Below are 24181 nucleotides of genomic sequence, written 5' to 3'. Positions count from 1 at the left end.
AAGTTTTAACGTAGAAACACTGTTACAGCTTTCAGCAAAATTGCCATATTGATTTTAACCATTGTGGACTGTTGATGCTAATCATTTACATTTATTCCATATATATTATTCCAAAACCACTTAGTAGTGATTTTTATTGTATGCATATAGTTCAGAATTCATAGGTTATTACACAGTACAGCCTTCAGAACAGATGTATATAAAAAAATCACATTAAAATGTTCCAAATGTAGCTTGAAACATAATTTTTCAGACCGTATTGATGTTCCAGGATTATTTTTCATGACATCATTTTAAAAGAATTCCATATCAATTCCCTGTTGTTCAAGGGGGTGAATACTTATGCACAACACAGTATATAAAGCTGTATTAAAACAACAGATGTGGCAGTTTATGTGTTTTGTGAAGAAACCAATCCTGAACAAACAAGTTTGCGTGTAAAGCGAGCTGCCAGATTGAGCAGATATATGTAATGACCTATAAGCTTTAATTATGTTGAGCATCTGGTGTATAACGTTTTTTGGAAACCAACTCTTCATATGTACAATAAAGGATATATTTTTAAATAAGTAAAACAAAAACAAAATATACTAAAGATAACATTATGTAGCTTATATGGATTCAGACTTTTCTGTCACACCTTTAAAATCATATGAGCAGAAGGCTGAAGGCTCTTTCTGGAATGAAGAAGTGATTACCTTTGGGGTTGGTGTATGGCGACCTATATAGTTTTAGATTAACCGATTAACCGAACAGTTATTTAAAACTTTAATCATGTCAGGTTTCTAAAAGGACTTTGTGGCTTGATGGAAGGGGGTCAGAATTGCTGAAAGTTATAAAGCAGTGCCAGAGAATGAGCTAGCATTCTTATAATTAACATTTTAATCATCAGATGCATCTCACTTAATACTAACAAAAGCTCACAGCTCTCACCGATCTTAATCTCATCTTAATGCCAAATCAGTAGCCTTTGTATGTTCCTCTATCTTCAGTGTCTTTTATCTAGTGAAGAGTAAAAAGAACAGCATGAATCAAATCATCTTCATAATCTTGCGGCCCTTGTGGTTTTATAATTAGTATACAAGTAGCTTTGTCTAGACAGTGTATGTTCTTTTTCCTCTAGAGGTGTGTGTTTGTGCGTGACCATGCGCTTTGTGGGATTATGCAGATCCCAGGTTAGGTGGCATTTATCGGCGGCCCGTGGCAGGTGTCAGCCCGCAGGCCTCGGGCTTTAATGGGCAGCTGAAATGCACAGACTCGTGTTGGCTTTCATTAGGAGGTCCAAAGAACAAACCCAGGACTGAGGCCTTTTGGGAAAACAGGCTGCATGAGTGCTGCTAAAGAGCACAGGACAGGAGGTGCAGCGGTTTTAAATTTGGTCGGGGCGTTGAGGCATTTATATAAAGCATAATCCATTAGGTGCATAAATGATGATATACAGTAGATAAACGTGAGCGAGAGTTGTTTGTCAGTAAACAGCTGTGTTATTTGTAGCGGCATGCTCACGTGGGATTTGGCGCTTGAACAGGTATGCAAAATTAGCGTACAGTGTTGTGTGTACAGTGCTGCTCTTTGATGCAGGCACCTCTACACTGTTGTGGAAAAAAACAACAGTGGCACTTCGTTTTTGTGTTTAACATTTCTTAGTCGTAATATATGCAACGCTTAATGACCCCTGTTTTCCGTTGGGTCTGTGTAGCGCTCTCTGTTTGTCGCCAAAATAATGTTGGCCATTTCTCTTATCAAGTGTTTGTTTAGTCACTTTTCCTGTGTGGAGATCCTAGAGGCAGTAATGAACGCTGTCAGGTGTGACAGTGTAACTCAGCCTGCAAGAATTTGTCACGGATCAGTCACCCACACCCTGCCTTACACGTTTTATGTGCCCCATGCCTGCACTGCCTGATGGGTTATGTAGTTTTGCCTGGTGGTCGAGACAGTTCAAGTGGATGAGTTAATTATTTAATGTGTATGAAGATTAGACGCTGTGCATGCATGAGTCATAACATACTAAATTCTGCAGATTCATCCAAATGAGACGGATGAAAAATGAGAGATCGAGAAGATGGTGTAGAGATTGACCGGATTTGCTATCAGTATTAAAAGAGTGTAGGTTAGAGAGGGAGAAAGAACTGAAAAAAGGGCAAGGGATAAAAAGCACAAAATCAGCTTAATGTAAATGTATTACAGTGAGCAGTGGAGACGTGTGTGTGTGTGTGTGTGTGTGTGAGTTTCAGCTCCATAGCCAAGCCCTGTGCTGACTTTGCGCCTCTCAAAGGAAAATTGATTTGGCCGGGCTGAAGAGAGGTACTTAGATGAGTGGAAAAGAGAGATGGGATGAAGGGGGTGGGTAAAAAATGGCGGTGCTTTGGCACACCTTCAGTTTCGAATACACTCTTTCTCTAACACCTTTTCTGTTCTATTTCTATCAACAAAATACACTTTAGCTCTTATATGTGTTTCTGCACCCGAAAGAAAAGACTTCGACTCTTCTCGTAGTGAGTAAATGTCCCACTAGCTTAATCCAATGAAAGACTACAGGGCTGAGGGTATGATCTTTAGGGAGGAACTGTTTTTAGTGTATGTACCCTATCACGGCTCACCCACTCACTTATCTCAGAACAGTGTTATCTCACTCTCTCTCTCTCTCTCTCTCTAACTCACACACACACACACACTCAGCTATAGACAGTTATTCACATTCACACTCATTTCCTGACTGTAGTGTTCTCTTTTCTCTGTAAACAGGAATCAGGAGTTTGTCTCAGATTGTAAACGTGAACTCCTCTGACTACCACAAATGCTTCCGTGTTGCTTTAAACTCAGCAGGACTCTCAGAGTAACAATAGGAAATGAAGTTTGCAAATCTGTATAGTTGTATATCATCTGTCAGGGTTAAATCCTATTTTTTTCATGACTGAGCTTGACTACAATTTATATTAAAAGCCAGGCTATGAAGCTCATAGGATACATCAGGATATAATTTATTATATATTTTATGTTACATCTTCACAACTCGATCTTTCTCGTACTGCTGATGGTTACGAAACAGACTCTTTAAGTGTGATTTATGCTGCCAGCTTGGTTCCAGCTCCGTTCAGCCAGCACTTACCTTAACGAATGAGAACTCGTTAGGTGAGGCTATCGCTCCATCATTCCCTCGTCTAATAGAATGTCACATCATGCTGAGCCAAGCACACTCTCTCCTGCACACGTACATACACATACACACGCTGCTAATTAAGGTCGTCTGGTCAGCTACATCAAATCAATGCTGCTTAGTCTTATCTAACTAAAAAAAAGCACACAGATTAAGAGGTATAAAAACAGTGAGGGCAGAGATCAGATGTGGAGTGATAACGGAGCACTGGAGAGATTGCCTAGAAGTCATCCTTACAGACCAGTACTCTCTAAGTAGTGTTTATGTAGCAGGACTGCAGAAATATTTTCTGCATGCTATCAAATGTTCTGTTAGTACTACAGTTTACTTTATAAACATAAGATATGGATTGGATTACCCATGTGGCCTCTAACGCTGTAGCTGTACTCTGTATACTGAAATGATGAATATTACCGCTGTAACTTCATCTACAAGTCCTACAAGATTTGCAGGTATCTGATCCAGGTATAGGCCAACGAACCAGATTTGACTAACATGTCCGCTTGTGTTTGTTAACGCTTTTACCAGTATACTGGCATCTTATCTGACATTTTCAGTCAGTATAAACAAATGAATTATCGATGTAAGCCTGATGTAAAGTAAGTCAGGACATTGGTGGCTTTCAGTCTTGAGATGTTACCTCTGTTCAGATAACTTTACACAGAATTTTTAGTGGTTGATTATAATGCCGTGAAATTTTTTGAACAAGCACTTGGGGCATGTCAGAGAGCAGAAATGGGTTTGATATCACCATTTACTTCGAAGTTGTAAACATTTGTATGGGGGGAAAAAAACCCAACTGCCTTGGTTTTTTTTTTTTTGTTTTGTTTTTTTGGGAACTTTCCTGTGAAAATATCGCCCATAGTAGGCCAGGTACAAACAGAAAAACTTATTAAAGACTACAAATTCTTAAAGCCCTTAGAGTGTACTTTTATATGAAGCTTTAACCACTACTGTGGAGTGTGACATGACAAAGAAATTCAGTGCTGAACACGGACACAACCAAACAGATTTTGGCCTCTCTCAGGTGGTTGTGTTGTGATGAGTACAAATGTACACAGAGCAGCTCACAGTCACTCATGATCACACACTCTCCACTGTCTTCGTAAAGCATTTCATTATCACTTTTTCTCTTTTCTCATTAGAAGAAACATCAGTGTTATCCACTGAACAATAGCAAATGAAGCTCATTTCAGATATAAGGAGCTAGAGTAGACTCAAGTCGGCTTGAATTTTCTGTGTGAAGCATCGCTTCCTCGCAGCTCCAGTGTTCCCAGTTCAGTCCTGAGATCACATTACTGCCAGTTTCAAATGTAATGCTCCAGTTTCCTCCCATGCCAGTAAGGTGTTTTGGCTATTCTAAAATTGTCACTAGGTGTGAATTCATGTGTAAGAATGTGTGTGTGTTCATGGTGCTCTCTGATATACTGGCATACCATCCAGGGTCTATTCCTCCCTTGCACTCCGAGTGTGTTTCCGAGACAGATTCCAGCTCCACCGCATCCTCCATCAGGATAAAAATGTTGCGGAAGAACAAATGAATGAAACACAGTGCGATTAATAATATTTCAATCCTGATGGCAAACTGTGACACCTGACAGCTGAACCTGCAGTAACTAAATTTACCAGCTTGTTGTCTGAGGAGGATATAAATAGAGGAATACTTCTCATGTTCCACTGGTTTGTTTGCTACTGTAATGCGAGCGACTTGTCTAATTGGCAGCCGGCTTGTGAGAGAGAGCTAAAACTCTATCACAGAACAAGGTGGAAGTTGTTGCAATGTGGGTAGAAAAAAAATGTACCACACTCTGTGTCAACTATTTTGATTGACGTATACTGGCCAGCTGTTCCTTTCACCATTCTAAAAAAACAGACAAACAAACAAAATCAGTATAACACAGTGAATTTTCTTCATGATTACTGTGATTAAAATAAAATCAGATGTGTGACAGGACAGCCCTGATCCAACATTCCACCTAATGAATCTGCTCTTTCTTTGCTCCTTCACTCAGACTACATCCTGTGTATACATTCTCTTAGGTTGTGTATTTGTCCCTCGCTGCATCCATTTTATAAACACCTCTCTTTAATGGTTTCCCTCTTCTGTGTGTGTGTGTGTGTGTGTGTGTGCAGTGAGTAACTACAGCCATGTACTGGAAGGCCAGTCAGACTCTGATGATGAAGATAAGCTCCATATCGTGGAGGAAGACGGGACCCCCGTGGATGGAGCCGACGGTGACAGCGCTGCCCACGACGATGACGCCAACGGCCCTGAGGACAGATGGGATGAAGGTAACATTCCAGCTAGTGGTATTTTATTTCTAGAGGAAAATTTGTATTTTCACATAAAAGAAAATAGTAAAGTAATATTAAACTAAAATGCTTCACTTCTGTGCAGTTATACAAGATATTTTTTTTTTTAGTATTCATGATTTAGACAGGTTTTTTTGATGGATGATGAAAGGCACGCGTTTATCAGGCATTAGCAGTTAGAAATTTGTTTTAAAGAAATAGTGTAATGCTAAGCACCATAATTCCTGGCTATTAGCTGATGAATGAGGGTGTGTGGGACATTAGGGAGGATCTGGAGAAGATTTGAGCTGCTGTGGAGTGGATGTTTACAGCACATAGAGTGTATTCAGCTAGTGTGTGTGTGTGTGTGTGTGCTACATGAGTGAGATTGGGTAGTAAATTTAACCTAATATACTGGCCTCACAACCATTACAAGCACACTGGTGTACTGGAGTGGGAATATTTTTTTTTCTCTAGTGACAACCAAGATTTTTCTGAATTGTTAACATGTATTCTCTTTCTTGTTGTTATATTTAATTGAATCTCAGGCCTGTCAGGATATTGTGTATGTAAGTGTGGGACTTATACACACTAACACACCTAACCTACCCATAACTCATATGCTGTAAAACATTCATTAGCAGTATCAGGTCTACAGTATCGACTCACCCTTGTTTTTTTGTTTGTCTCAAATTTCAGCCTCTCCCACTCATTCCCCTGTTGCTCTTTAAGCTCTCCATCCTCTTTTTCGCCTTTCTCTCCCCCTACCTAAAGCAGAGGCAGACAGACTGACTCTCTGTGGGCTCTGTGTTTGTTTTAAAGCCCCCCCCAAACCATCCACCCTGTACACCTCCACTTCATCCTCTTGTCTTTAGAACAGAGACTCACACTCTCTTGCTCCCTCTCAATCATCATGATTAAAAGCAATCACTGCCTCCATGCATGCTGTCGACTCTTATTTTCCCCCAGAATGAAACCACACCACTCCAGTTCTCAGGGATTGTGCCGTGGCTACACAGGCAGTTTTCTGTTAAGTCTGTGCCCTCAGCTCACAGTCCAACTGCATGTTCTTACACAAGTAGAGATTCTTTAACGGTGCAGAAGACAGGGTAGACAGGGGGCCCAAGGGAATAAAAATGGTCCTGGTTTCAAAATTCACCTCGCTATTCACATTCACAAGTATTCCGAATGCACACTCTGGAACTTTTTGGGAAATGGTTAAGCAAACTACCTGAGGATCAAAAGAAGGTGGCTTTTTTTTCCAGTCTTACAAAACTAAATAGCTGTTGAAATTGAGAAACGAAGAGGGAGGAGAGCTTGTGCTCTCGCTGCCTCCCCCACCCGTTTCCAACAGGGCTACATTCCCTAGCGCGTTTTCTTGGAGTGTTTACAAAGATTTTATGATGGTTTCACAATTCGTAAATTATACATTCCCAAGCTCCGTTGGCAAAACATTTATTCCAAATGACCCAAGCTTTCTAGTGTGATTTGGAAACTTCCAGACATCTCAAATCATCACATCATAAAAAAAAAACAAAAAACCAAATACTATACTCCAGAAAAGTGGCCTTGACATGCATATGCAGCAGGTAAAAGAATGTGTGTTTAATATGTAGATGATCAGAGCTCCTGGGGCCTCATTTATCAGCACTGCATTAAAAGTATTCAAACTGGATTATGCATAAACCTCTAAAATGCATTTCTCATATGCAGAATAAAATTAGGATACATCGCATGCATAAGAAGAGGGAGTGAAGTTTAAAAAAATGCCATTTGTTTGTAGCCGCTGTGTGCATGCCGCCGGTCATTTAAATACAGACACACCCACAATTGACCATATATGGTGTGTAGTCATCAGTGTTCATGGGAAACCTAAATAACAGACATGATTTCGCCACTGGGAAACCTGCAAAGAAAAAAAAAAGTTCCTGAAGCAAGGATTTATAAAAAACCTTTGGGATTAATAGATGCAATAATGATATGACCAGGTATTAAACGTTGCACATTTATGTAGGTTGCTTCCATTTCGAACTTGGATCTCTGGTGGAAAAAAGTTATTGCGTTGGGAATGACTGATGATAAACCACAGAGAATTTACCTATGAAATTTGGATTAATCCTTAAATGCACTCTCTAAATTCAGCAAAGGAGCAAGATAAATCACACTTTTAACACACCAGCACCGTTAATTTTCTTCTTCTTCTTCTCCTTCTTCTTCTCCTTCTTCTTCTTCTTCTTCTTCTTCTGCTTCTTCTTCCTGTTCATTGTGTGTGTTAGATGTTATGGGCTGTATATGTTGTCCGGCTGTTGTTGTTTTTTTCACTTTGGACATCGAGTCTATAATAAAGTTTGATGGATTAACCTTTTATGTAATTTGGTATCTCAGCAAAAAATGTTTGTATTTGCATATAACTGAAATGCAGAATTGTATTTCATAGAAAACTCAAATTCTTAAGGGTCCAAACCAACGATCAAGACAAGTCACCTTCAGGCAACCCGTTTTCCATTCAAGCTTTATTTTCCTCTGTTGTGTACTTTGCATATACAAGCTGTGTGTAAATATATGCACAAATCTGAGAAAATGTTTATTTTAATATAAAGCCCATATTTTGTGTTGCTCATATACACACTTTACAAAATAGAAAGAAAATACCTGTGCGTACAGTTGATAAATGAGGGCTCAGGAGTCAGGGAAAGAAAAACATATGCAGTAAAGCAGATCTGTGCGGTGGTCTGGGGAAACCTGTTGAATCTCACTGCGGCTGAATTCAAGCTAACAGACAAAAAATAACCAACTACTAGGCATTTTCTACTTTTCATAGTACAAATATACACTACCAGTCAAAAGTTTGGACACACCTTTTAATTCAATGTTTTTTGTTTAGGGATTTATTTTCTACATTCTAGAACAATACTGGAGATTTCAAAACTATGAAATAACACACATGGACTTAAGTAATCCATATGTAATGACAACAAAAAACAACAGTCAGTTGTTATTTTAAGACACGAAGGTCAGGTGTTCTGGAATAGTTCTTGCAAGAACTGTATTGTCAAGTGCATTTGCAAAACCCATCAAGCACCATGAAGAAACTGGCTCACATGAAGACCATCCCAGTAAAGCAAGACCAAAACTGACCTCTGCTGCAGAGGGGAAGTTCATTTAGAGTTACCAGCCTCAGAAATCACCAATTAACAGCACCTCAGATTAGAGCCGTTATGAAGGCTTTACAGAGCATCAGTAGCAGACATATCTCAATATCAACTGTTCAAAGGACATTATTGTGGATTTCAGCCACCTTCAGCATTGTTTTACAAGGTAGAAAGAAATAAACATCAGGAAAGACCATGGAATTAGAAGGTGTGTCCAAACTTTTGACTGGTAATGTACATACATATGTCTTGGCAATTATGCAGAAATTGCTTTCTTGTCTTACTTCTTAAAGATTTAGCTCAATAGATACTTTTATATTTCATTTATTCCATATTAAATTAAATGCAAATTAAAGCAAATTTTTAAAACATATGGGAGAAAATGCCAAAAGTTCACTATGTGAAAGGTCCTATTCCATCACTCTTATAAAAAGTAAACCCTAAATGCCTATAATATTGTGCAAGCTGACTAAGGAGATCTCTGTTGGTTTGGGCGTGCGACACAGCTTTTTTTCTTGGTATACATATACATGATAATACAGCAGACCATCGCTCCACACAGCAGCACAGAGCACCGAGCTACATGGCAGCCTATTATCACCTAAACTGTCTAATTCAAACCAGGTGTGTTCACATTAACAGGTCCAGTTTACCCAGAGCAGTTAACTAACTAATTGCATTCACAGCTGTGATGAGAAAACACTGACAATATCTTTAAGAAGGCCTGGCAGCCAACACCGTGGCCTTTAACTCTGTGCTTGATAATTCAATAAAACAGTAAAATGGAAAGAAAAGCAGAATAATATTTCTCTTGTTCATTTCATTAAAGATACTCTGATGTAATGGATTATTATTCCCCCAGTTTAAAGATAATATGTATTTTTAAAGTTTTTCATAGTCGAATGGATGTATGTTCAGCTCAGTCAGAACAGCAGGGAAGGATTTTAATATGATTAGTCTCTTGACACCGAGTACGGTAAGAAATGCAGGCAGGTGAGTCATGGGGAACTTCCAGTAGGATCCTGACACAATGTGAAATCTGTTATTTCTGGGAAATGTAGTGCAGGTATGTTAGTTAAAGTACATCACTAGGCTGTAGATTGAGCATGTCTTAGTGTAGTATTTTATGTAAAATCTCATTCTTCTTGTGAATCAATCTAAAGGGAATATTTCGATTTTACCTGGCACACCTAGCGCTGTTATAGTTTGTGAATAATATTCCACCAACAAAAAACCCCTTGCTAAACTTCTGCAACATAACCTCGATACATCCGGCACTAAAACATTTCTTAAAAAACCCTTTGTACTTTCCATAACACGATTTTACACCAAAGTGGTGCGCTGACTCATACGCATCTTTGCATCATGTCAAATGATGTGTGCTTTCTGATCTTCTACCTTCACCTGGGTGTGTGCAAGCAGGAGAGGAAGTAGACATGAACTGCAGCCTTTAGACCACATTAAACTAACCATATGTTGTTAAACTTTTGTTCATGTTTCTTTCTTTTCGTTCAGGAAAGCCAGAGCTCTCTTTTATCTCTGGCACCGATCCCTCACAGATTTGAATGAATGGACGAGACGTGTTTCGGTAGTTTATGGGAAAATGTGGTTTAAACACAAGCTTACACAGGGCAGGCCAACATCTGTTACAAGTGGCCTCATTTGTATATTCATTATCATCGCTAAGCATCATTGAGTCCCCCCTCCTTTTCTCTCTTTCTTTTCTCTCTTTTAATTTATGTTTGTTGACTGAGAAACATCCATTTCTATCATTTTAGAGATGAATCTAGTGAAGAATAATGATTGTCCTAGTGTACTCAGTAGTATCATGATTTAAATCTTGGTCCAGTATTTTTCTGAAATATCACAAGTCCAATTGTGAAAGTCCTGACCTTTGAATATTAAATGGGGCAAGGGAAAGAATTACATTAAAATGATTTCTTACAATAATTCCAGAAATTACTTATTATCATTTATTTGACTTCAGGCATACAACACATTTAAATGCATTATATGATACTTTTGCAATTTGCTTAAACCATTAAATATTCTTCATCTAAAATTCTCATTCCTGTAATTCTGTGCACTGCTGTTGTTTTGCTATTGTGCGTATTATAAGAGAGGAATGGGTCTGAACTGAATGTAAAATGTTTCGCAAATTATCACACACTTGAAGTCACATTTTCCTCTTGCTTATGTATACATAGGGTTGACTTCCTTTTGAATGTCAGTGTCTGTACTTTCTCAGTAAGTGTCACTCTGACAACTGCACCATTGTGCTCCCTTTGTATAAAAACACTGCGGCAAACAGAAATACACACATAGCTGAGTATTACAGTGCACCTCGAGGGCTGTTATGTTGTGCTTTCATGGCCATTTGATTGGGGTGTTGCACTCATACAAGACGGTGTTCTGTCACTATAGGACAAGGCACACAGAACCAGAGCAGAACGAAAACCTTACAATTGTTCAAGTTTGTAGAGGAAAACTATCTGTCTCATCCAGCCTGTGAGGTGACTGCCTCATTTCACCTCCTAAGCATCTGATACAGGGGGGAAAAAATGGCCCATTTTCCCCCCCTCATCTTCTTCAAGCTATTCATGTGTAGCTTTAAGCATGGAAATCTGTAATTTATGTAATCTATATAAATCCCCTTTTCCCCACTCAAAGCATTTCCCCGACTTGCAGCACCATTTCTTTACTCTTCCTGATAAATTGGCTGCAAAAATCTTGCATGCCGGACAGATGCACACTGCCACTGTCCCTCACCTGTCTAACAGAGTCACTGCTGCTGACAGTGAAGTAGGAGGTAGAGACGGTGTGTATTTGACTCGCCCCAACCACCCACATGCATACATCTCTTTAAATCGTTCTGACACCCAAATGCACAATTGTCCTCAGGTGTTCCAAATGTTGTTTTGAGTTGCGAGCGAATGCCATTAGTTGTAATTGCTGACATTGCGGACTCATTTCGAGCGTGCACGCATGAGAAAGTGCAGAGCTCAGGCAGAGATACACATATGTAGCCTCCGGGCTTGCTTTTTCCCAAAGCCTTCATTTCTTCATTCTCTCTCGTTAGTGAGCGATAAAGAAGTAGAGCGCAGTGCTCCAATTAAGCGGTTCATTTTACAGGAGGTTGAGCACAGTTTGTGCATTAAGGGATATTGGGAAATCGAGAGATTGAGTTAGCTATTCAGGACTAATTTGTTTTGTTTGTTTTATAAGCGGGCTAAGTGTCTCTTGCCTGTGTGACTTTGATTTTATAATTATGACTTTGATCTTCTAATTACGTGTTGAAAACCTACACACACCGTTTCTTTTCCTCTTTCTCTCTCCGTCTCTCTCTCTCTCTCTCTCTCTCTCTGAAACACAGCGTTCATGTATAATGCATCAGCATCTCACACTTGTGTCTGACATCTCCCAGGTCGTGGCTTTAATGTGCATTTAACATTGTCTAGCACAGAACCCTGCATCGCCAGTATACATGCTTGATATCAATCTGTCACTTGATGACTACAGTGTTTGCTGATAACAGTCTTTGTTTTTGGGAACCTTGTTGTGGAAATCAGGTGATGTTGTATAGTGTGTACACTATGCCCTACACATTTTATCACCTTGGGCCTTGCTGCTTATGCATGCCCTAGACAACGAATGATGAGCAAATTTGTACTGAAATATTTACTAGATTAAAGGAACTAGGTGAAAAATTTGGTTTCCAGATTGCTATTTTTCCTTCTTTGGCAAATAAGAGCTGCAAATTATACTTCAATTTTTACTATGCATGCATAATGAGCAGATAATGTTCACATACTGTTGTTTTCTGCATACCTTGTGTTCCTGGAGGATTAAAAACTGTATCCACTAGGGGGCACTGTAGAGCTGAAACATCACTTCTTCTTTAACTACTTCGTCTGAAGAAAATGGTGGCTGTGGAGGATATTTGCTTGGTTATTGTTCATCTGGCATAGATCGCAGAAAAAAATGGCAGTCTCACCAATGTAGATGGCATGTTAGTCCATTAAATAATCCCTCAGTCTGATATCACGTCACAGTACAATGTCCCTAGTGGTCATGTTGGTGTTGCACCACACAGACACGTAGCATTCATTTCTGACATACTGTACATGACAGCCATCGTAGACGTTTAAAAGGATAGACTGGGCATACCTGCTACAAACTTTTAGGGCGTAATGTGATAAGTAATATATTTCTGGGGGGTTTTTTCAGCAAGTAATATGTAAGAAGTAATATATTAGTTCCAAGAGTAATATTTCACATATTAAACAACACTCTCTGTGAGAATATGAATATATATACAGTACCTATGAAAGATGAGTCATTCTAATCGAGCATCTCCATTGTTTTCTTTGTGTTTCCGTGAGTGTGTGAACTATGGATTCCAAACAATACCGTCATTTATATCAATAAAAGAGATGTGCAGCCTTTCTCTCAGCATCTAGCAACAACAGAATATGGCGTCATAATGTCACCGCACCAGCCAGTGGGAGCAGCGGATGTGTCCGGTCTATCCTTTTAGATGTGGCAGCCGCCATGTATACACGTGCATGTTGCTAAAAGCTAGTCCAAACTTTATTAGAGTCTTTGCTGTGGAAGCTGATGTAAGATTCTGTTCGACCTTTGTGGAATTCCACATACATGTCACTGTTGTGCTTTGAAATACAAAGAGCACCAGGTACAGCCAGGTATCTGCAAGCATTTTCCATCACAGCACAATGCCCCCTGACTTCGCTAATGATATTTCCTCCCCAATAAGGAAGGAGAGCTAATTAGCATAGGGTTGGGGTGAGTTGTGGGGAGTGTCATGACTCATGACGATACAGGCAGAGCTCTCATCCATCATCAGATTCAGCTGAGTACCCATTACATATTTATGGAGATGTAATGGTCATGCAGAGTTCAGTTTACATCCTAATCGAACACACCTGGCTCTAATGTTCATCTGCTCTACAAGACACTGATTATCTGAATCAGGTGGGTTAGATTAGGACTGGAAATAAACCGAGTGTGTTAGATGTGGAATTATTATACCAAGAATTACAGGTCTTGAGGTGGTTCCAAAGGAGCTTTGTAGACTGTTGAATGTATTACTCTGATGTTCATGAGCCATGTGCCATGTTTTTTTTGGTTTGTTTTTTTTGTTGAAACATCTTGCAAAATCAAATTTTCAGACTCAGTGAATTACTTAAAAGTATTTTTTTCAGGGAGCAGTTTGTGCTTTAAGAGCCGTCTGCTAAATTGCAATGAATCACGGACAATCCTTTACCAGAGATGATAAATTAAGGGAAAAGTGTCTAAAGTAAAGTTTTAGTAATGTCTAGGGAGCCACCCGAGCAGCTCCAGTGTGCTTGGCACAGATTCCACACATCACTGGATCTGTACTGGAATTATGCACACCATTCTTCTGAAATATGTTTATTCCCTTAGTTGGTGTTTTTAATGATGGTGGTGGAGAGTGCTGTCCATCATATCAGTCGTAAATTTCCCATAGAGGTTCATGCTGGGGTGGAGATAAGTTCTGGGCCAGAAAAATATAAACAGGAACAGGAACCTGCACTTCACTGCAATGTATTACCCTCTATGTAGCTATATGAATAATAGAGCCTAGTTCTAGAAATATTTCTATTCATTACAGACTGTAACTTTAATGGTCCAGACTGGATCATGGGTTTAGCGATGAGGTTATATGTATGCGATAATAAAATTATGTGTGTTGTAGTGAAAGAGGAGTGTGTGTCAGAGGAGGATGAGAGGAGTAGAGATGCTCTTGTTGAGGAAATACTTCAGCAGGGAGACACAGCCGTCATCTACCCAGAGGCACCAGAAGACGAACCACGCCAGGGAACACCAGAGACCAGCGGCCATGATGAGAATGGTATATACACTCACTTATACAAACACACCCCTTGTGAGGACCTTCCATAACATTATTAATATAATGAAATAATTCCATGCTACATCTACCCGAAACTTTAAGTTCATTCACCAAAAGGAAATAAAAACATGACAAGCCAAATCCCCATGAAGGACAAAACTGTTATATATGCCTATCCTTCTGGGGACATTTGGTCCCCACCTTTATATATATATATATACACACACACACATGCTCACAGAATCGAGACAGAGCACAAATTTCACACCCAGGTACACACCTCTTAACACACAGTTTGCCTTTGATGACTGAAATTTCCACCTCACCTGTTTGAACAGAAAGTGGGAAAATGCAGCACCTGAGCAAATCTTTCATACCTGAGAGACTTTCTCATGTCTGTGTGTGGGAGCGATTCACCTGACTACAGGAGTTTAATACGTTACCTGTTAACAGGTAATATGTTACCTGGGGGTGTTTAGATAAAGGTAGATAGAAATGTTTGCCAGGTGCACCTCAATTCTTATTCACAGTTAGACCTATGAATAATTCAGATGATTAATGAAGATCGAAGTGATGATTAGGCGGCTCCGATACTTGCATTCATTGAATATCAGTGGCAAAATAGTTTACCAGTTACTGTGTCTACATGAATATGAAGCTGAGTTAATAAATACCTAATATTATCTATATTCCTATGTAAATTGCTTATATCACCAGAAGAATATTTTAATTAGAAAAATATATTTCACATCGTTCATTCCCGACGTTTTAAGCCAGCTTTCTTTGCCCTTTCACACACCCACTTTAAAAAATATTTTCCTTCCCAGCTACTTCTATGGCAATTGCTCATCTCTTTGTTTTGTGTTATTACCAAGCACCCGTTCCACTTGCTTTGTTTCTCCTCATTTCTTCTCGGCTCCTCTCTTTCTTTGTGCTGAAGATCTTGGAATGGAGAGAGAGAGAGAGAGAGAGAGAGAGAGTTGTTGAGTTGTGCTGTAGCTGTCACTCGGTGCACATCAAAGGCCTCTCTCTATTACACTGTGCGATTGAAGTTCACATATTGCTCTACTTCAGCACACACTCTTCACATTCAGCACAATAACACACACATGTGTACACATGCACTCTCACTCATACACTCACACCTTTTCATGGGCCTCCAAGGTGATGTGGTTTTTCAAAGCCTCATTTGTTTATTAATTAATGTTATACATTTTTTATATGTTATATAGCATATGCTGTGTTGTGTTTCAGTGGATCAGTTGTTCATTTTTTAATTGTGTCTCTCTGTAAATCACGTCTCATTCACAGAGCATATGTTTTGTGTTAGTGTGTGTGTGTGTGTTTGTGTGAGAGACATGTCCTTGTATTCATATCACTGTCCTTGCACTTACCACTCTTGCTCTGCCTCTTTCTCTCTCGCTCTCTCTCTCTCTCTCTCTCTCTCTCTCTCTCTCAGGCACACCAGACGCGTTTTCTCAGCTCCTCACCTGTCCCTACTGCTCTCGTGGCTACAAGCGCTACACATCTCTGAAGGAGCACATAAAGTATAGACACGAGAAGAGCGAGGACAACTTCAGCTGCTCACTTTGCAGCTACACTTTCTCCCACCGCACACAGCTCGACCGACACATGAGCGCACACAAAGCAGGCAGAGACCAGGTACTGCATTTAACCTTCAGTGATTAATTCATCATACATGCCTTTTGAAATTGCATCGCCTCTGTGAAAGTGTTTTAATTCAATATTTATCTTTCTTGAGATAACTGTATGGGTTTTTCTTTAACTCGTGTCTTGTGAAGCTGAATAACTACTTTCTCAATATGTTAAATAAATTAAGATGCATTGAATATTTTATGAAGAGTAATACACCTATGGAACTCTACAGCAGTATAAAGCACATTTTCTGTCTCTTTCTAGCGGCACGTAACCCAAACAGGGGGTGGAGGAAACCGTAAGTTTAAGTGCACTGAATGTGGCAAAGCCTTCAAGTACAAACACCACCTGAAAGAACACCTGCGTATCCACAGTGGTGAGCACGCTAACGTTTTTTTGGCATTGCATGTCTGTCTGTGTATTTGTGTTAGTTAATAAGGAAATTCAACATTAGTGTGCACCGCCAAAGTCTTGCATATGTAGTTTCTGGCTAGCCTTCTGAAATAGGAAACATGCCTGTGTTTATACTGGCTCTTAATTGTGCAGTTAAAGGAAACTAATTGTGCAGCAATCGATTTCATCTGGAGCATCTGGGCTTTTTAAACTGTCTGCTTTACTTAATTTTATTTACAAGTCATTGCATGTAATTGTTATGAAGATATTTTTCCAGCCTCCTATTTAATTTTCCTAATGAATGAGATATTTCTAGCTAAGTATAAAATAGAACCATGCTAGCATGAATTAAAGTATGCAGACGAGGAAGGATTTTGCTACAAGATCTTATATATGTAGTTTTGTGGAACATCATAAATGTAAACAAAAGTGTAAGAGCGTTTGTCTGTTTGTCTGCACAGGGGAGAAGCCATACGAGTGCCCCAACTGTAAAAAGCGTTTCTCTCACTCCGGCTCCTACAGTTCCCATATCAGCAGCAAGAAATGCATCGGCCTTATTTCCGTCAACGGCCGACCACGACCCTCACCAACCGCAGGAGGCACCAAAACCCCTCAGTGTCCTTCGCCATCCCTGCCCTCCTCCCCCGCCAATGCCCGAACTCAGACCCGAGATAAACTGGACCATAGTAAACCCCTGCAGGAGCAGCTCCCGATCACACAGATTAAGTCTGAGCCATTGGACTATGAATACAAGCCTGTGGTAGTTACCCCAGCTGCCCCTGGAGGAGTAAACGGGGTTTTCCAAGGAGGGGCAGCAGCACCTCTACAGGGAGCAGTCCAGGCTGTGGTCCTCCCCACTGTAGGACTGGTCTCCCCAATCAGCATTAATCTAGGAGACTTCCAGAACATGCTAAAGGTGGCAGTGGATGGGAATGTGATCAGGCAGGTGCTGGAGAATGCCCAGACCAAAGGCCAGCCTGCAACCACTGGCAGAGTGGCTATTGCACAGGCTCCTCAGCAAGTTATCCAAGCCATCAGTCTTCCCATAGTTGACCAGGACGGTACTGCCAAGATCATAATCAACTACAGCCTTGACCCATCGCAGGCTCAGGCAGCTCTGCAGAACTTGAAGAAAGAGCCGGTGGAGCAGAATACAGACTCCTGTAAGGCTGAACGACTGCCCGAGGACCTGACAGTTAAAAGCAAGACGACCAGGGACAAAACCACCATCACTGTAAATGAAGAGTGGCAGCAGGAGAAGGGCAAACTTTACAATCACACGACAAACACACACTGTGGCAAGGAGGAACAGGAGGTTAACGGAACACACCTGGAGGAGAAGGCTGAAGCAGATATTGGACTGTGTCCTGGGCAGCCCCCACTGAAGAACCTTATGTCCTTGTTAAAGGCTTATTTTGCCTTAAATGCAGAACCCACCAAGGAAGAGCTAGCAAAGATATCAGAGTCAGTCAATCTTCCTACTGATATTGTCAGGAAGTGGTTTGAGAAGATGCAGAATGGGCAGATTCCAATGGAGCTCTCCACAGCCACACCCCAGAAAGAGCAGACTAACGGGATAGACATTAATGGCACTTCAGAGGAAACCCTCAAGTCAACGTCAGAGCAGAATACCAAAAGGAAACCAGAGGAGGAGGAGCAGGAGCAGGAGGAAGAGATGGAGATTCGTAGCCCAGCAGAGGGCACTACAGCTGGGATTAGCGGAACAGAAAATGGCCCCACATCCCCTTTACCACTAAATCTATCTGCAGATGGGCCTGTGCCAGCCCAGACTGCAGAGGAAGGAGACGGACCTCTTGATTTGTCTCTCCCAAAATCTGTAGCAGCAGCAAATACAACCAGCGCTCACTCTGTTTACTCAGCTCAGGACGAGCCTCTGAACTTGGTTTGCACAAAGAAGGAAGTGCTCAGCAATGCAAGCACCAGCACTGCCATCTATGCCAGCCAAACAAGTGCCAATCCCCTGAACATTGTGACCACTCAACTGCCCACTCTGGTGGCTATCACCAAGCAAGGCCCCGGGCAGTGCCTGCGCACTCTCACCACCACTAAACAGACCATCTTTATCCCACAGCTAGCCTATACCTACACCACTACAGCCTCCAGCCCAGCAGGGGGCGACACACCACAGAAGGCTATACTGCAGGTTAACGGTGTCAAGGTGAGACCAGTGAAAACATGGGAGTGAATTATTGTGTACTGAATGAAAATAGAAGAATTAGTGTTCATGAGTTTTGTATACTCAGCACCATATAATGATTTAGACGATCTGGTCTAGTTGATGTAGTGCATTAGTAAAGAAACCCACACTTCTTTTTTTTTTCTTTTTTTTTTTGAGAATGAATGTTTGCTTAAAATTTTACTTTTTTTTTTACTACTTACACAAAATGCAGAAGACATTAACAAAGTTTAAGTTTAAAGAACATCTAGAATTAGTTATTATATCATATTACTTGACATGTGGAACAAAATACCATTATAAACCCATATTGATGATTATCATAGCTTTTCTATGCCACTGTAGCTCTCATCACTATCCAGCTTGTTATCTTTACTTAGTTTATCATAATACCAGTAGTCTAAGATGTACTATTTTTGTACAGTGTACAACAGAGTGCCTACATGAACCTAATGGAGTCAGATGTTGCTTCATGATTTCACACTTGCAGTGATTTCTGTAGCATGTGGGGGAAATACCTGTGGAGGTGGCATAGTAAAAATATACACATTAGACAAAACAAAAGTAACACCTGTTGGTGTGTGTGTGTGTGTGTGTGTGTAGGAGGAGAAGCAGGAGGCCAGTTCAGAGGTGGCTTCTGTGCTGGAGGAACAGACCGACTCAGACTCTGGGCCGGTGAGGAAGAAGATGAAGAAGACCGAAAATGGCTTGTACGCCTGTGACCTGTGTGACAAAATCTTCCAGAAGAGCAGCTCTCTGCTTCGACATAAATACGAACACACAGGTATGTTTTTTTCCCCCGACGTGCATACCGAGATCAGCTCATTCCCCTGCTTTAATAACACTGTGAATGTAACACACAGTGAAATTCTGCCAGAACAATTTGAGTTGCAATATTATGGTTACATATTACAAATATACTGTAACTGCGGGAGGGTGTGGTGAAGTTTCCTCTCATCATTTGCTGGCCAAAAGCATTACCTTTCAACTTGGAACCTAGTGTGTTGCATTACAATCTGTTAGTAATTTTCTCCCTTTTTGGAAGCATAAGATTTCAGTTAAGTCAAGGACTGCTCACTTCTTTCTGTTTAGATACTCAGCCAAAAGCCAGCAGCCTACATCCTACTGACATCACTGTGCGTTTTCTTTCCTTCTCTCCAAAGCCACGGTTTATATAACCCTTACCTCCAGCCCAGGGGCTGTCACACTCTGTTTTTATTCATTGTTTGGTTTTTATTATCCATGGATACATAATGACATGTAGCGCTTAATCCTGTGTGAGCAGGTTGGGGAAAGGAGATTAATATAGAGGTATTTGTCACTAAGCAGCTTCATAAGCCAGTCTGTGTATGGTACCTTTTAAAGCGCTTGTGTAAGATGCTCAATTTCTCATCTCCTGTGTATGACGGCATGTAATTGGAATAACGGTGTGATAATTACTCAGTACTTGAAGGGGAAAATAAATACTGTAATAGTAGCAGGCCTTGAAAGGTATATCCGCCCACCCAAGAAACATGTAAAATATGGAACTAACCGAGAACACTGTTGAATTACCATCCGCTTTATCAAGTGACCTTATAGACTGTATTTATGGTGTTTGTAGGATGTTTTCCTGGACAAGCACAGTTTTATTCACAAAGACCCGGACTGATAATGACGCAACCGACAACAGGCATGAATTCTTAAAACGATTACAAAAAGCAAAAGGAAAGTGAACAAGAAAAGCAAAATGAAAACTGGTGGCTCTGGGTGTGTCCTAAGTAACAAGTAATATATTTCCAGGGCTGTTGTTGAGTAAGTGATTGTATGCAACACATTATTTGTCAGTTTTATAAATTTATAAACTTCCAAATTTCGCCTGCTTTAAAAAAAAAAAATTACACATACACACACATCCAGACAGCAGGAATAATCGGCTGTGTCTGTTCCAGTAACAGAAATCAGTTGTAGTGTGAACAAGACCTTGCAAGAATTACAAGACATTTGGATTCCCATCCTTTGACTAGATGATGAATGAGGGGAAAAAAAGAAATTTCCCTTTTTATTTCTTTTGAGGCAAAATCATCGACACTCCTAAAAGCAAATGCAAACTAATTTGCATGGGAAAGTGTTCTAAGTATCAGGATAAAAAAAAATAGTCTTGATCAATTCAACAGTTGCCAGGAATTGACCCGTGAGCATGCCGTTCCTGTGCATAGCAAAGGAGAGAGAAGGGGAAAGAAAAGAGAGAAGCCAGTGATGAATGTTACAGAATTGCAGATTCTTTGATTCTTGATTGTAATGCTTTAAAAATGAACCATTAGATTCCACCTCTTTAAAACGCTGCTTGGAAAGGTTGCGCAAACTCAATTAGCTGGAAATGGAGTGAACTTCACCAAGCTTTCCTGGAAATACGCTTTGTAATCGTAATGTTGTGGTCAGATGAGACAAAAATCTGGGCGTTTAATGTTTAACGTTTGGCCAGCAATCTTCACTACATACTAGAAAAAGTGTTCGTCATTCATTTTGACTTATTTCCATGCAGGGGTGCTAATGAGTACGATGGTGATGTTGCTCCTAAGTGAAATAAAGCATTAAAAAACGTTTATTTCCTTTATCCTACAGGTAAACGTCCTCACGAATGCGGGATCTGTAGCAAAGCCTTCAAACACAAGCATCATCTAATCGAGCACCTGCGTCTGCACTCGGGAGAAAAGCCGTACCAGTGTGACAAGTGCGGCAAGCGCTTCTCTCACTCCGGCTCTTACTCGCAGCACATGAACCACCGCTACTCATACTGTAAGAAGGAGGCACACGGCCAGAGCCTGGTGCAGAGGGACGAGGAGGAGGAGAACACCACCGAAGAGCAGCCCGGAGCAGCAAGCAGCGCCGCCTCGCCCCCGTCTCAGTTGGACTCTGATGAACGAGGGAGCAGCGCCAGGGAGGACGAGGAGAGCGAGGAGGAAGATGCAATAGGCTCGGGAAGCGTGCTGGACGAGGACGAAATCCAGGTGGTCAGGATCGGCGAGGAAGGAGGAGAGGACGAGGAGGACACCGGAGAGCAGTACAGGATGGAGGAGATGGACACAGGAAATGAGGAGGCGGTAAGTGAGAACGGAGGACAGGAGGAGGGTACAGTGGAAAGTCAAGAAGAGGGAGAAGACGACGGAGAGATGATGAAGGTTGTGGTAATGCAGGACGACGAGGAAGATGAAGAGCAGACGGAAAACTCAGAAACGATGGACATGCAGGAAAACATAGGAGAGGAGCAAGCAGAGGATGAAGGAGAAAATGTGAAGGAGGGGGGTGGAAATGAAGGAAACGCCCCCAGTGAAAATGGAGATGTGAAATGAAGAGAAACCACAACAGGGCTTTTCTCGCTCTTATTCTTTGCTACTTAGTTTTACAAAAACTTTACTAATTTGAACAAAGACTGCAGATGTGGCTGCTTCCAGAGGATTGAAGGAAATGGTAAAGGAAGGAAGGAAGGAAGGAAGGAAAGAAGAGAGATAGCGAGAGCGCAGGAGCTCTGCCGTTGCATTTTATCCCACTACTGTGTATAAAACCCCTTGTGTGCCTGATTTAAAAAAAAAAACAACAAAAAAAACTAGTGATTTTTTTTTTTTTCCACATAAGGACAATTTTCAGTGTTTATGGTTTGTATGAATACAAAGTTTAATGAAAAAAATTACATATACAGACTGAAAAGCTAGACACGTTTTAGCTAATAACGTTTTATTACTTAAACACCTTGGGTTTGTTTTTATCAGTGTTACTAATTTTTTGTCACTCTTGTTTAAACCTTAAAAAAAAAAAGAAAAAGAAAAAAAAGCTGTACAGTTGGGAGAGATTTCTATACATTTTTATTGCCAATGAACAAAACTCAGTATTTTATTGCATATGAAGGAAAAACGATCCTGTGCACTACCATGCTCCCAGTTTACTGATGAACACCTCTGTGGGCCTTGTTTAATGTCTACCTTTCAGTATTAATACTCTCGAGCTAACCCGTGTGTCATGCTAGCCGACGTTAGCTCGGCATCTGTCTGTCTGTTTCGTTTGGAAGTGGTCTGTGAGCCTTAAACGTAAGAGAAAAAAAAAATGGGGGTGGTACACAATCCTAGATCCAAAAAAAAAAAAAAATTTTTTAGAAACGTCAGTGATTAGATGGGTCTAATTTGCACCCCTGCTGCCCCCACGCTTCCCCCAAGACCCTCCCCCTTATGCAAAAGCATGCATGTGTTAAGTGCCATTGCACAGAGCTGGTGCACTTCTCTCACACTCTTCTTCAACAGCATGTTCCCAACATGGTAGCAAAACCTGTGACCCCGTGACCCTCAACCACTAGTCCTAACCCAGAGGACTGTTCCTGCCTCTTTAAGGAACAAATTAATTCTCACAAACAGTCAGGAATCTAAGAACAAAAACGTTTCCAGCTCTGAAGTGTTTCTGCTTGACCTGTCTGATGCACTTCTTCATCTGATCAACTGTGCATTCACTTTTTTACTTCAGGTATTAAATACGAACCCGCCGTTACCTTTTCACCTCGACTTTTCTTTTTTTGTTTTCCTTCTGCTTTCCTAAAACAGTCAGTATTAAAGTATTCGTTGGATTTGTTGTGTTTGTTTCTCAGTGAACATTGTGTAATGTTTGTTTGCAGTCATGGCAGTATTATTTCCTCACCCTCATCATCAGTATAAGTTTAGTTTTTAGAGACCTTTTATATTTATGTGTCTTATTTTTTTATATTTTTTTTTTCTTTATGGTTATTTATTACACAGTGTAGTGTACAATATTGTAGTTTGTATTAATACAATAATATATTTTAGTATGAAGAATAATTTCGAAGAATGAATGAATACAAAGCTAGGGAGAGCTCTCTGGCATTTCAAAGTGTTTTAAAACAGAAAGAGTATTATTTTCACATTTTCAATTATTTTTTTTTGTTTTGTTTTGTTTTTTTTTGACACCCAGTATTTGAAATATTGGAGATTTTCTTTTCTCACATTGCTCATCGTTGAGTTACCCCACCCCCCACCCCCCAACCCCGACCCCCCCACTAGACTTGGAAGCTACTGAACATTGATAATTTAATTGTATGCTACATGTGCAGACGTCTTTAACCACAAAACTGTGCTACTCTTTTACAAAAGCCAAAATGTTGTCAGTGAGGAAGATTTTTGTTTTCTTTGTTTTCTTTTTAAATGTTTTATTTGTGCCAATGTGTTAACATCATGGCCACGACTTGTTTTATATGTCCCTGTTTTAATCTGTGGTTATATATTTTTTATAGATAGATTTTTTTTTTTTTCTTTTTTTGTTTGGTTTGTTTTTTATGACTCCCCGTCTCACAATAAAATAAATCAAGAATTCACGGCTTCTCTGTAACGAGATCATTTGCACACAATGAAACTTTAAATAGATGTCAAATTAAAAAAAGAAACAAAAAAAAAACAAAAAAA

The 24181-nt window shown here is 40.3% G+C and overlaps 1 protein-coding gene across 2 annotated transcripts in view; it reads left to right on the top strand.

The window, feature by feature from the left end:
- zeb1b (zinc finger E-box binding homeobox 1b) overlaps positions 1 to 24181 on the top strand; it is a 59949-nt gene extending 35768 nt beyond the window's left edge. For both annotated transcript variants that reach the window (XM_058407171.1, XM_058407173.1), the window contains exons 2-8: positions 5291 to 5449; positions 14339 to 14494; positions 15954 to 16156; positions 16415 to 16526; positions 17005 to 18722; positions 19344 to 19524; positions 21345 to 24181. In XM_058407171.1, the coding sequence (XP_058263154.1) occupies positions 5291 to 5449; positions 14339 to 14494; positions 15954 to 16156; positions 16415 to 16526; positions 17005 to 18722; positions 19344 to 19524; positions 21345 to 22072 (3257 nt within the window). In that variant the 3' untranslated portion in view covers positions 22073 to 24181. The remainder of the gene's footprint in view (positions 1 to 5290; positions 5450 to 14338; positions 14495 to 15953; positions 16157 to 16414; positions 16527 to 17004; positions 18723 to 19343; positions 19525 to 21344) is intronic.

Source organism: Hemibagrus wyckioides, linkage group LG13 (genome assembly GCF_019097595.1).
Source record: "Hemibagrus wyckioides isolate EC202008001 linkage group LG13, SWU_Hwy_1.0, whole genome shotgun sequence".
NCBI classification, from domain to species: domain Eukaryota; kingdom Metazoa; phylum Chordata; class Actinopteri; order Siluriformes; family Bagridae; genus Hemibagrus; species Hemibagrus wyckioides.
Note: the sequence above shows the minus strand (reverse complement) of the source record. Positions and strands in the feature narration are given on the sequence as shown.